Source organism: Coregonus lavaretus (assembly GCF_964263955.1).
Source record: "Coregonus lavaretus genome assembly, chromosome: 15".
NCBI lineage: Eukaryota > Metazoa > Chordata > Actinopteri > Salmoniformes > Salmonidae > Coregonus > Coregonus lavaretus.
The window spans coordinates 6,528,474-6,543,664 of record NC_140002.1 but is presented as its reverse complement, the minus strand read 5'-3'; the positions used below and the strand labels follow the sequence as shown (position 1 = coordinate 6,543,664).

The following is a 15,191-nucleotide window of genomic DNA, read 5'->3' as shown; positions in this document are numbered from 1 at the left end:
ACGCCCAGGCCTCTACTTCCGGTCTATACTTACTATCTACACCTTATGGACAGAGTTAATTTTACAATAATTATATATATATATATATATATATATTTATTTATTTTTTTGCTCCTGAACTTCTTCTACTCTCAACCTCTCCGATCATTTTCATGATGTCCATCCGGTTTGCTTCTAAATGCCATATCTTTCTAACTGTGCTCTTTCCCAAAAGCTCCCAACATACAACCTATATACTTATTATGGACACAGTATGCTTACATTATTAGCTATCTTTGTTATTATTTGTTGTTATTTGTTATTAGTCCCATCCTTCAACTCTATTCAATACCTCCCATCTATCTCTTAACACCATCCATATAGGATTTCTATTTGCCATATATATTTCAACCGTACTGTGATGTTTTACAAAAGTTCTGAACCTTTCTATTCTCATTGCTTCTACAGATTGTGAATTAAAAATAAACATTTTTGCTAAAAGTATTATTATATTATTGATTGATTGACTATGACTTTTCAGATCACCCAGTAATGCTATCTGCAAGGTTAGTTCCAGGTAAATATTGCAATCCTTTAGCCATTCCTGGACCTGTGTCCAAAAACAAGCTACAAATGGACAGAACCAAAACAAATGATCTAATGATTCTATCTCTTCACAGCAAAATCTGCAGAGCTGGGAAGATTGTATCCCCCATATAAATAACATTCTATTGGTAGCAAGAATTTTATATAATAATTTAAATTGAAAGATTCTAATTTTTGAATCCGGTGTCGTTTTGCGTGTCAGTTCATAAACACTATGCCATGGGATCGGTACGTCAAAGATCTCTTCCCAACTATTTTGCAATCTATATGGGACGGCTGTCAATCCTTTGGTCCTTAAGTGAAACTGATATACTTTTTTATTTATCACAGTTTTCCTTAACCAATTATGTTCTTTAATGCAAGGCCGACAGACAAGTTCCTTACTTTCTCCCCCTTCAACTTTCCTCTTCCACTTTTGCGGTAAGGCTGCAATTATTTGGTTGTAATTTTGGGTAGAGCAGACATTTCCATATGTTTTTGTTAGCTGCATGTGCGACATAACTTGGTGTTGGTATGTTACGCAGATCACATTTACCATCCTCCTCCCTTACCTCTTCAATGAATATCCCATAGGCCTCTACATTATGGACAAGGTACGTGTATGAAAACAATTATCAAAACAGTTTTTTTCATTCACATTTACCACAGAAACCAAGGTATGAATACTGTTGTGTGCATGTTTTGTTAATCATCTGTATAATTACAATTTTGGGGATTCTCAGACTTCACCCTCCCCACACCTCTGATGAATATAACATGAAACCTGTTCGATCACCATGCACTGCAAAATCATTCTGGCTTTGAATACGGAGAACATCAACACATCAACATCAACACGCCAGAGGATATACCCATTATACTTGGGGCCCTGCTGGGCATTTACCTTATATTTGGATTTTTTTATTCTGCTATGCCACTAAAATCATAATAAACACTAACTACAATAGTGTGTTATTGTTGTTATTGTTATGCGTAATATTATTGTAAATAATAATAGGGGAGGGGGTAGTTAAAAAATTTACCCCAAAAGGTTCTTCAAAAGGTTCTTTGAGGATCCATTAAAGGGGTTCTTTAAATAACACTTTTAAAGGGTTATTCAAATAACTAATAGAGGTTCCCCCACAGTTTCAATTTGAAGAACCCCTAAAGGATACTCCAGGAACCTTTTCTTTTTAGAGTGTAGTTACTCAGATTATGTTCGAGATACACCATATAGCAGCTCTTACAATCTCCAAAATAATGATATTTATGTTCACAACCTGGGGAGGTCTTATCATAACTATTTAGAGTTATGAATGCAATGATATCTCTGTGAAAATGCATTATGTGTAAATACACATTTGCCTGTATTATTAGACTCTGAGTGTGTTCTAGATTTACCTACCCTCTTAAAGTTGCTAGATTTAGCTGATGCAAAATGAAACCAACAGCTAAGTCCCAGGAGAACCACGGTGAGAGAACAAGTGAGCCTTGATAAATAACGGGGTCATATGTCTTTTGACGTTAGGGTTCACATGTGAAGTACTCCAACCCCGAATTACTCCCCCTATAAAGGACGAGCTGTTTTCTCCACGGGGCCACCCTAATAACGCACTTCCAATCTTTATAATGACTGAGACTGACTATGAGGATAACACTGCCTTTCTTGGAGAATGGGGACCTTTCCAACAGATGGTGTTCTTTCTCTTATGTTTGAGTATCATCCCTAACGGCTTTACAGGTATGTCTATTGTGTTCATCGGTGATACACCATCCCACCATTGCCTCATACCGGCAAATGCGAACATTACTGACGAATGGAGAAATCACAGTATTCCTTTGGAGGAGGAAAGCGGGACTGTTGTGCTCAGTAAATGCACCAGATACAAACTCGATGTCATAAAGAGTTTCTCAGAAAAAGGTTATGTCCCAGGGATCGATGTCAATGTTTCCGAAATACAACACGAGACCTGTTTGGATGGCTGGGAATACGATCAAGGGACGTACATCTCAACTATTGTGTCCGAGGTATGATGAGATTGTGCGCATCCACTCTTTGCGACCGTTACATCGGGTGTGGTTTTTGTTTCATGCGGGTTGTCTGTCTGGATACAATGTATTTTTTTAATGGAAGTAAAACATTGTTGCAGCGAGTGAAACATTGTTGCATTGCTTCCACTCATTTTGTAGCAATACTGGGGCAAATTTTTATGGGAGTAAAACGTTGTTGCATCGAGTGAAACATTGTTGCATTGCTTCCACTGTCATTTTGTAGCTATACTGTGGCAACTTATTTAAATATTTAGCATCTTGGACATCACATGCATTGAAAAAAGTGTTAACTTATGCAGCACTGCACAGTTGGTAGCATATTCCATCATCAACGTTTGGTATTGTAGGCTATTCACAATACGGGTTCCTACTGCATATTGCATAAGCTATACGATGAGCTCACGTTCTGAAATGTTTGCGGTTGGCTGCTTCACAAAAGGCTATTGATCTCAGATAAACAGGCGTCCTCCATGTGGTCCACAGTAGGCCTAGATGAGTAATGTAAACGTATAGCCTACCAATAATCCCTGACGACAAATGACAACAATTTTAACAAAACCTATTCATCTGATCTTCCCAAACTTCTCACCCCATGTTCTTTTTTATGATTTAGCCCAATGGTTGTTAATGTTGTTTGTTCTGTTAAGAAATGATTTTGCCCATCATTCATTATCCCATAATGCATTCATTTTATTGGCCTAATGCGCTCTCTCTCTCTCTCTCTCTCTCTCTCTCTCTCTCTCTCTCTCTCTCTCTGTGTTTGTTTGTGTGAGTGTAGTGGGACCTGGTGTGTGCTGATAAGTGGAAGAACCCATTGACCTCTTCTGTGTTCTTCTGTGGTGTCTTCACTGGCTCCTTCCTCTCTGGGCAGCTCTCTGACAGGTAATGGATGGCCTGGCGGAGTCCCAAATGGCACCCTTTTCCCTACATAGTGTGCACTATTTTGACCAGGGCCCATAGGGCTCTGTTCAAAAAGGAGTACACTATATAGGGAATAGGGTGGCATTTGGAACAAACCCTATGTCACATGTTTAGCTTTGCTGTCCTCTTTAGTTGGGATGCATGGCTATACGTATTTTTCTGTTTTTCATAATGTTCTTAGAGATATTGCCCATATAACAAGTTTTAGCAGTACGCGCAGAAAACTGTTAGACAGTGTCCCATAAGAACATTTTATATTCTTACTTTGTTGGAGGATCATTTAGAATTCTTAATCTGATTGAAGATGTTTAGGAAAAGCCTACAAAAAATCTGCATGTGGATGATTTCAACCTATCTTTTATTTCTCTCAGGTTTGGGAGGAAAATAGTTCTCTTTGCCACCATGGGGGTCCAGACTGTGTTCACATTTATCCAAGTCTTCTCTCCATCCTGGGTTTTATTCTGTGCCTTATTCTTTGTTGTCGGGATGGGGCAAATCTCAAATTATGTGGCTGCATTTGTGCTAGGTATCTTTATTTATCTTGATCATTCATTCATTCATTTATCCAATGTCATTATTACACAGTTGTTACTGGTGTTTGATGTGCACAATGTTTTCCTTAAGCCCGATGCACCATTTAATTTTTCATACATTTTAAAATTATTCTCATCTATAGGAACTGAAATGTTATCTCCATCCAAACGGATAATCTACTCCACTCTTGGAGTTTGTATTTTCTACACCATCGGCTACACGCTCCTCCCAGCAGTGGCCTTCTTCATCAGAGACTGGAGGATGCTGATGCTAGCCCTCACCCTCCCAGGGTTCCTCTATATCCCTTTTTGGTGGTAGGTGTGTGTAACATACTGTATGCAGTCTATTCAATCCTTCCCTAAAGCCCATCCAATTACTTGACTCTGATATAGCATGAGTCCCAGTCTGTCTGTGCTATCATCCTAACTCCATGTCACTAATTGTCATGCCAATTATTTTGGGCCTTGACAATGACAGCAATGGAGTTTGCAAGAGCAGAAACAGATCTGGGACCAGGATAGCTTTGATATGAACCTGGTTCTGTTTTGTGATGTTGCAGGTTCATCCCAGAGTCTCCCAGATGGCTGCTCTCTCAGGGAAGAGTGCAGGAGGCTGAGGCCATACTGAGAGACGCTGCCAGGAGGAACAGAGTCACAGCACCAGAGGTCATCTTCCGGCCTGTACAGGTGATTTCTTCACTCCCAATCCCAGATCAACCTTTAGCTTGTACCATTATGCACATACTGGAGATCTGAAAAGATTGTGTAGGTAATAACAAAATGGCTATAGCCTCACCATACTCTCTAGATTAGGTGGATTTCTTTCCATATTGATCACATCAAATCCTCTCAGACACAAAAAGGTAATTTTGTTTTTGGACAAGTTGTTTGTTTGCCTTAATCCAAAGATGTTTGTCTAGCTTCTATTTCATTGGTACACTGCTGTGGTTCTTCCCCTTTAGCTTTAATTCTTACAATCTTGAGTTTTTCAGCGTCCTGTGTAGGTAAAAATAAGTAATTTCATGATAAAAAAGGACTTGAAACACTCTAGTTCACAGGTCACTTCAAATCACTTACATGTGAACTCACATAAACCGCCATGATGACAGCTTATGGACCGTGCCAAGTTTCACCCTGGCAACAAACACGCTTATGTAATTGGAATTGCTCCGCTGCTTGTTAATTCATCTCTCTCCAATTGTGTGATTTATTATTATTAGCAGCCTACTGATAGGAAAAAACCCAACAACATGGCAATAAGGAAGAGAATCCCATGGTGTTAGGAATGTCTGTCTGGCTGTTTACTAATCTCACTGAGAACTCGACTAGTCCAGTCAAGGCTTCTCACTGTGAACTCGACTAGTCCAGTCAAGGCTTCTCACTGTGAACTCACTGTGAACTCAACAAGTCCAGTCAAGGCTTCTCAAGCTTTTGTTTCTGAGTTTCTAACCTTTTCCGGAGGTATCATGCAGGGTATTGCAGGCCTACAGGTACACTACCAGTCAAAGTTTGGACACACCTACTCATTCAAGGTTTTTCTTTATTTTTTACTATTTTTTTACATTGTAGAATAATAGTGAAGACATCAAAACTATGAAATAACATATATGGAATCATGTAGTAACCAAAAGTGTTAAACAAATCAAAATATATTTTATATTTGAGATTCTTCAAATAGCCACCCTTTGCCTTGATGACAGCACACTCTTGGCATTCTCAACCAGCTTCATGAGGTAGTCACCTGGAATGCATTTCAATTAACAGGTGTGCCTTGTTAAAAGTTAATTTGTGGAATATATTTCCTTCTTAATGCGTTTGAGCCAATCAGTTGTGTTGTGACGAGGTAGGGAGGGTATAAAGAAAATAGCCCTATTTGGTAAAAGACCAAGTCCATATTATGGCAAGAACAGCTCAAATAAGCAAAGAGAAATGACAGTCCATCATTACTTTAAGACATGAAGGTCAGTCAATATGGACCATTTAAAGAACTTTGAAAGTTTCTTCAAGTGTAGTCACAAAAACAATCAAGCGCTATGATGAAACTGGCTCTCATGAGGACCGCCACCGGAATGGAAGACCCAGAGTCACCTCTGCTGCAGAGGATAAGTTCATTAGAGTTACCAGCCTCAGAAATTGCAGCCCAAATATATGCTTCACAGAGTTCAAGTAACAGACATATCTCAACATCAACTGTTCAGAGGGGACTGTGTGAATCAGGCCTTCATGGTTGAATTGCTGAAAGAAACCACTACTAAAGGACACCAATAATAAGAAGAGACCTGCTTGGGCCAAGAAACACGAGCAATGGACATTAGACTGGTGGATTTTTGGTTCAAACCGCCGTGTCTTTGTGCAACGTGGTGTGGGTGAATGGATGATCTCTGCATGTGTAGTTCCCACCGTAAAGCATGGAGGAGGAGGTGTTATGGTGTGGGGGTGCTTTGCTGGTGACACTGTCTGTGATTTATTTAGAATTCAAGGCATACTTAACCAGCATGGCTACCACAGCATTCTGCAGCGATACGCCATCCATCTGGTTTGGGCTTTTTATTTTATTTTATTTCACCTTTATTTAACCAGGTAAGCCAGTTGAGAACAAGTTCTCATTTACAACTGCGACCTGGCCAAGATAAAGCAAAGCAGTGCGATAAAAACAACAACACAGAGTTACATATGGGGTAAAACAAAACATAAAGTCAAAAATACAACAGAAAATATATATACAGTGTGTGCAAATGTAGCAAGTTATGGAGGTAAGGCAATAAATAGGCTATAGTGCAAAATAATTACAATTAGTATTAACACTGGAATGATAGATGTGCAAGAGATGATGTGCAAATAGAGATACTGGGGTGCAAATGAGCAAAATAAATAACAATATAGGGATGAGGTAGTTGGGCGGGCTAATTTCAGATGGGCTGTGTACAGGTGCAGTGATCGGTAAGGTGCTCTGACAACTGATGCTTAAAGTTAGTGAGGGAGATAAGTGTCTCCAGCTTCAGAGATTTTTGCAATTTGTTCCAGTCATTGGCAGCAGAGAACTGGAAGGAATGGCGGCCAAAGGAGGTGTTAGCTTTGGGGATGACCAGTGAGATATACCTGCTGGAGCGCATACTACGGGTGGGTGTTGCTATGGTGACCAATGAGCTAAGATAAGGCGGGGATTTGCCTAGCAGTGATTTATAGATGGCCTGGAGCCAGTGGGTTTGGCGACGAATATGTAGTGAGGACCAGCCAACAAGAGCGTACAGGTCACAGTGGTGGGTAGTATATGGGGCTTTGGAGACAAAACGGATGGCACTGTGATAGACTACATCCAATTTGCTGGAGGCTATTTTGTAAATGACATCGCCGAAGTCAAGGATCGGTAGGATAGTCAGTTTTACGAGGCTTAGTGGGACTATCATTTGTTTTTCAACAGGACAATGACCCAACACACCTCCAGGCTGTGTAAGGGCTATTTGACCAAGAAGGAGAGTGATGGAGTGCTGCATCAGATGACCTGGCCTCCACAATCCCCCAACCTCAACCCAATTGAGATTGTTTGGGATAAGTCGGACGGCAGAGTGAAGGAAAAACAGCCAACAAGTGCTCAGCATATGTGGGAACTCCTTCAAGACTGTTGGAAAAGCATTCCAGGTGAAGCTGGTTGAGAGAATGCCAAGAGTGTGCAAAGCTGTCATCAAGGCAAAGGGTGGCTATTTGAAGAATCTCAAATAGAAAATATATTTTGATTTGTTTAACACTTTTTTGATTACTACATGATTCTATATATGTTATTTCATAGTTTTGATGTCTTCACTATTATTCTACAATGTAAAAAATAGTAAAAAAAATAACCCTTGAAAACCCTTGAATGAGTAGGTGTGTCCAAACTTATGACTGGTAGTGTAGCTACTACTTTTCTCTGAAGTTTTAGTCCTGGGAGTTGTAAGAAAAAGGCCTTTATTCATAAAGCGTCTCAGAGTACAGGTACTGATCATATTTAATGGACACAGGGACCTGATCCTAGATCAGCACTCCTACTCTAAGATTCTTTATGAATACAATCCAGTGTGTTTGACCTGCTTTGGTGTACATGACCCGTAAAATGACCTCCAGGCTTTAACTTGTGTTATGTGTGTTTGCTCATCTCCTTCACTTCTCAATGTGCCATGCTGTCATTTAAGCCTACAACATTATGAATTACCCTTACTTGTGGAGGTTGTGGTCCATAAGATGATCACAGTGGTTGTCACTTGCTTTGAGATAATGAACAAAAATATAAACGCAACATGCAACAATTTCAACGATTTTACTGCGTTACAGTTCATATAAGGAAATCAGTCAATTTAAATAAATTAATTAGGCACTAATCTATGGATTTCACATGACTGGGCAGGGGCTCAGCCATGGGTGGGCCTGGGAGGGCATAGGCCCACCCACTTGGGAGCCAGGCCCAGCCAATCAGAATAAGTTTTCCCCCACAGGTGAGGAAGCCGGATGTGGAGGTCCTGGGCTGGCATGGTTACACGTGGTCTGGGGTTGTGATGCTGGTTGGATGTACTGTCAATTTCTCTAAAACGACGTTGGAGGCGGCTTATGGTAGATAAATGAACATTCAATTCTCTGGCAACAGCTCTGGTGGACAGTCCTGCAGTCAGCATGCCAATTGCATGCTACCTCAAAACTGTGGCATTGTGTTGTGTGACAAAACTGCACATTTTAGAGTGTCCTTTTACTGTCCCCAGCACAAGGTAATGATCATGCTTTTTAATCAGCTTCTTGATATACCACACCTGTCAGGTGGATGGATTATCTTGGCAAAGGAGAAATGCTCACTAACAGGGATGTAAACAAATTTGTGCACAGAATTTGTGAGAAATAAGCTTTTTGTGCGTATTGAACATTTCTGGGATCTTTTATTTCAGCTCATGAAACATGGGACCAACACTTTACATGTTGCGTTTATATTTTTATTCAGTTGCTTTATCCAAGCCAGGTTAGTCTACCTGACATATGAGCTGTCAACTTGTTCTGTAATAGAAAGGGCCCTTCCTATTTCTCATCCCCATCCTACTTCATCTCTGTCCACACAGATGGATGATTGTTGACATAATTTGTATAACTCTCCTTTGAAACTCATGGCTGAGCCTGTAGGTCAATGCATTGCACAAGTTGAATCAAGCATGCCTGTTGTGACGTGTGCTTTATTGCACTGCAGATAGAGCCCAAGGCTGGGAAGTTGGTGGCCCACAACATCTGTGATCTGGTGAGGTCCAGCAACATCCGCTGGGTGTCCATCACGCTGTGGTTGGTCTGGTGAGTCTTGTCCGTTCCCCCGACACCCTGCATCGCCAATAACAAACACAAAACTCATCTGCCCCATAAACCCAGATATGGGGTCACATATGCTTATGTAACTGCATTTTTAACGCCCATCTTGGTTTCCATCCTCATACAATAATTACTCCCACACAGATTCTGCTACCTAAGGGTCATTTATTTGGTTGATGTTTCGGTTGACCAAATAAATGCCTTCTTCAGTCAGACTTCTTGTATGAGGAGCTAAACAATGGTGCTTGAATTGTTGCTTTCCTTCCCTGCACCATTATGACAGAGGGTTTCCTTCCCTGCACCATTATGACAGAGGGTTTCATTCCCTGCACCATTATGACAGAGGGTTTCCTTCCCTGCACCATTATGACAGAGGGTTTCATTCCCTGCACCATTATGACAGAGGGTTTCATTCCCTGCACCATTATGCCAGAGGGTTTCATTCCCTGCACCATTATGACAGAGGGTTTCCTTCCCTGCACCATTATGACAGAGGGTTTCATTCCCTGCACCATTATGACAGAGGGTTTCCTTCCCTGCACCATTATGACAGAGGGTTTCATTCCCTGCACCATTATGACAGAGGGTTTCATTCCCTGCACCATTATGACAGAGGGTTTCATTCCCTGCACCATTATGACAGAGGGTTTCATTCCCTGCACCATTATGACAGAGGGTTTCATTCCCTGCACCATTATGACAGAGGGTTTCATTCCCTGCACCATTATGACAGAGGGTTTCATTCCCTGCACCATTATGACAGAGGGTTTCATTCCCTGCACCATTATGACAGAGGGTTTCCTTCCCTGCACCATTATGACAGAGGGTTTCATTCCCTGCACCATTATGACAGAGGGTTTCCTTCCCTGCACCATTATGACAGAGGGTTTCATTCCCTGCACCATTATGACAGAGTGTTTCCTTCCCTGCACCATTATGACAGAGGGTTTCCTTCCCTGCACCATTATGACAGAGGGTTTCCTTCCCTGCACCATTATGACAGAGGGTTTCATTCCCTGCACCATTATGACAGAGGGTTTCATTCCCTGCACCATTATGACAGAGGGTTTCATTCCCTGCACCATTATGACAGAGGGTTTCATTCCCTGCACCATTATGACAGAGGGTTTCCTTCCCTGCACCATTATGACAGAGGGTTTCATTCCCTGCACCATTATGACAGAGGGTTTCATTCCCTGCACCATTATGACAGAGGGTTTCATTCCCTGCACCATTATGACAGAGGGTTTCATTCCCTGCACCATTATGACAGAGGGTTTCATTCCCTGCACCATTATGACAGAGGGTTTCATTCCCTGCACCAGCATGGTACAGTACTGTGTGTGCTGATTGTCACTTCAAAAAGCCATGTCTACGGGCCCTGGTCAAAAGTAGTGCACTATACTGGGAATTGGGTGCCGTTTGGGACTCAAACAATGATGGACGCAACCCATGTTTGTCTCCTCAGGACCATTCTGTCCATCGGGTACTTTGCCTTGTCACTGAACACGTCCAACCTGGCCGGGAGCTCCTATCTGAACTGTTTTCTGTCGGCTGCCATTGAGGTCCCTGCCTATACCATGGCCTGGCTCATGTTCCGCTGCTGCCCCCGGCGCCTGTGTCTCTTCTCCACTCTGTTTCTGGGTGGGGTGGTGCTGCTCTTCATAAACCTCATACCACCAAGTAAGACTCAAACAAAGATGGAGGTATTCATAAAGACATTCTGTTATCAAATCACCCTAATAACGGAGAGAAAAGTGAATATAGACATGCAGATAAAAACCAGAGTGAATCAACAATATTGAGTTTGAAAACGGACAATTGATGGCATAGAATGGTGACAAGATTTCAGGTATATAATATATTTCAATAACAAATGAACCCTTCTATAAGAATCTATGACATGACCTCCATTGGCCCTCCATTGCTGTGTCCTTGGCAGATCTGAGCTCTGTGTCCACTGCACTAGAGATGCTGGGGAAGTTTGGTGTGACTGCAGCTTTTTCAATTGTGTACGCCTACACGGCTGAGCTCTACCCCACTGTCGTGAGGAACACAGCCATAGGGGCCTGCTCCATGGCCTCCAGAGTGGGGAGCATCTCTGCCCCATACTTCATATATCTGGGTGGGTAGGACTCAAAACTAAGCTAAAGGAAAGAGAGGTCCGTACATGGAAGCACTGCGGAGCAGCAATATTTTGTGTGCGGGCCTATCATCCCTTTATCTCTTTGTTATTGTTTAGCCTATCTGTCATTCTGAAGTTTAGGACGTGCAAAACAGTACACCTTTTAACTTAGTATTTTCTCAGAAACTACATGGAAAAATGTGTAATTACGTATAGTAGCTAGAAATGAACTATGGGGCTCAGTCTCGTGTAATGAACAACAGCAAGTATAACAGCAAGCCACTTAAACTAATTGACTTTTCCATACTGCTTGAACCGTGTAGTTTCTCGATAAATAGGAAAATGAGGAACAAACACAAGTACCGCTTGTTACCATGTAGTTTCTCAATAAATAGAAAATAGTTAGTAGTAAAGAATATAGTGCTATCCTATCAACGCCTCTCCTCTCTCCCCTGTCCTCTCTGTCTGTTGGGTAGACACACATTCCCCTCCCGTTAGTCAGATGTGTGTGATGGCTCTGTCTATTCTGCCACCTCCTGTCCTGTCCAACCTGTACGAGTTTGGAACCCCTCCACCACCCCTGTCTCTCTGGCAACTGGGGCTTCCTCTTACCTTCTTACATTTGCTCCTTACTGTATCCAGTCTTGATCAAACTTCTTAAACGCAGTCAAACCAAGTGATTTATGCATCCAGACATCAGCGGAGGCTGGTGGAAGCAGCTATAGGAGGACGGGCTCATTGTAATGACTGGAATGCAATTAATGTAATGGAGTCAAACATTTTGTTTCCAAATGTTTGATCTGTTTGATACCGTTATATTTATTCCATTCCAGCCATTACAATGAGCACATCCTCCTATAGCTCCTCCCACCAGCCTCCTCTGACAGACATACAAGCAGAAGCACAGCATAAAACACTCTTAAGTCTCTTCACCTTTTGTTCATTGCATTGTTTTGAGCTGATCTAATTGAAAACAATGTTTTCCACTCTCTCATGTATTGCTGCTGTCTGTGACACAGGAGGCTATTCCAAGTCCCTGCCATACATTCTAATGGGGAGTCTTACAGCTCTGTCTGGGTTGCTTAGCCTCCTGCTGCCCGAGAGCCATCGTATGCCTCTTCCAGACGCCATCACTCACATGCAGACCTTCCCAGGGTAAGGCCATATAACACCAAAGCTGCTTTATGTGTGCTGCTCTCTGCTGGCATGGTATTGTAACAGTGCCACAGGGACAACAGGGTCATATTCATTAGTGCACACCGTAGCAAAACCTTTTGCAATGGAAAACGAAAACGAGAGTCTTATTTGACAGATTCAGGTAGTCCCTCCACGTTTTGTTCGTTGGTGTCTAGGGACACAACCCAGCTGGTTCAAAAAGGCACCGATGTTATAATACATGAGCTCTACAATTGTACAGGTGGAAATATTTCATGTTTCATATTTAACAGTTTATATTCAAGAAGTTTGAACCCAAAACTTATTGAATGGGAAAAGCATTTATCAACTTTGTTTATCAACAACCAACCACTCTTTGAAGCTTACTTGAAACCAGAATCACACACTTGCAGAGATTATGTTTGTGAGATGATGCTGCATGTCTGATATGTCAATGGTCTATTTTTTGCCTTTCCCTCAGATGGAAAAAGAGAGCAGTGTATAAACTGAGCCAAACTACAGGAGAGGAAGATGTGTCCGATACTTTGTGACAGCTACTGAACACCTCTGTTGTTCCTTCAACATGAATTTGTATTGCCACGTTGCGTTACTAACCAAGATGCTTATAAACACACTTTTTGTATGCATTTTATATAAGCGATTTTGATATCAGTATTGTTTAGCATATATTGTACTTCCTTTGCTGGTACTCACTGATTTTATAACTGCACGTTTTATTTTTATATATTGACTCTTGCTAGGATTTTGTATCTCACAGAGCTAGAGGACAACAATGAATATCCTAACAAAATAATTAATTCATAGTAAAATGCAGAGATGAGCCTTTTCACAGCTTTTTGTAAAACTTTTATCAACATAAAGACAGCAAATAAACTTTTACAAAGATATTTATAATATATATATATACACAGTGGGGAGAACAAGTATTTGATACACTGCCGATTTTGCAGGTTTTCCTACTTACAAAGCATGTAGAGGTCTGTAATTTTTATCATAGGTACACTTCAACTGTGAGAGACGGAATCTAAAACAAAAATCCAGAAAATCACATTGTATGATTTTTAAGTAATTAATTTGCATTTTATTGCATGACATAAGTATTTGATACATCAGCAAAGCAGAACTTAATATTTGGTACAGAAACCTTTGTTGCAATTACAGAGATCATACGTTTCCTGTAGGTCTTGACCAGGTTTGCAAACACTGTGTGTATAGTGACTTGGTGTATTGATACACTATCCAAAGTGTAATTCATAACTTCAACATCAAAGGGATATTCAATGTCTGCTTTTTTTTTATTCTACCAATAGGTACCATTCTTTGCGAGGCAATGGAAAACCTCCCTGGTCTTTGTGGTTGACTCTGTGTTTGAAATTCACTGCTCGACTGAGAGACCTTACAGATAATTGTATGTGTGGGGTACAGAGATGAGGTAGTCATTCAAAAATCATGTTAAACACTATTGCACACAGAGCGAGTCCATGCAAACGTATTATGTGACCTGTTAAGCAAATGATTACTCCTAAATGTATTTAGGCTTGCCATAACGAAGGGGTTGAATACTTATTGACTCCAGACATTTCAGCTTTTCATTTTTATTAATTTGTAAAAAAATTCTAAAAACATAATTCCACTTTGACATTATGGGGTATTGTGTGTAGGCCAGTGTCAAACAAATCTCAATTTAATTAATTTTAAATTCAGGCTGTAACACAACAACATTTTGAAAAAGTCAAGGGGTGTGAATACTTTTTGAAGGCACTGTATATATTAGAGTTTGAACAGAGTTTGTGTTCTCACATTGAATTTTTTATAAAATTGGTATAAGTGTCTGAAACTGGAATTATAGTGACTGCAAAAGTATTGAGAAGAACACTTAATGAGGAGTAGTGAGGAGTGTTTTGTTGGCTTCTTGATAACCAAATAACAAAGTCAACATTGCATTGGCAGGCTCTTGGTATCAAAGCATCTCCTCGAAAGACGTCATACATTTAATTTAAAATGAGTCTTTTGCCTTCATCTAGGTCAAGCAAAGTGTCAAATCTTTTCTATTAACACGCTATGAAGGTATAGTTGAAGTCGGAAGTTTACATACACCTTAGCCAAATACATTTAAACTCAGTTTTTCACAATTCCTGACATTTAATCCTAGTAAATATTCCATGTCTTAGGTCAGTTACGATTACCACTTTATTTTAAGAATGTGAAATGTCAGAATAATAGTAGAGAGAATGATTTATTTCAGCTTTTATTTCTTTCATCACATTCCCAGTGGGTCAAAAGTTTACATGCACTCAATTAGTATTTGGTAGCATTGACTTTAAATTGTTTAACTTGGGTCAAACGTTTCGGGTAGTCTTCCACAAGCTTCCCACAATAAGTTGGGTGAATTTTGGCCCATTCCTCCAGACAGAGCTGGTGTAACTGAGTCAGGTTTGTAGGGCTCCTTGCTCGCACACACTTTTTCAGTTCTGCCCACACATTTTCTATAGGATTGAGGTCAA

General features: G+C 40.7%; 1 protein-coding gene across 1 annotated transcript; it reads left to right on the top strand.

Annotated features, from left to right (window-relative positions):
• Positions 1 to 2,193: 2,193 nt before the first annotated feature.
• On the top strand, positions 2,194 to 13,217 carry slc22a21 (solute carrier family 22 member 21; the record flags this gene model as incomplete). Its single annotated transcript, XM_084178969.1, has 10 exons — positions 2,194 to 2,592; positions 3,395 to 3,498; positions 3,909 to 4,063; positions 4,214 to 4,385; positions 4,631 to 4,757; positions 9,274 to 9,371; positions 10,855 to 11,069; positions 11,329 to 11,511; positions 12,531 to 12,666; positions 13,148 to 13,217. 10 exons carry the CDS (start codon positions 2,194 to 2,196, stop codon positions 13,215 to 13,217), a joined length of 1,659 nt encoding a protein of 552 aa, XP_084035095.1.
• Positions 13,218 to 15,191: the final 1,974 nt, after the last annotated feature.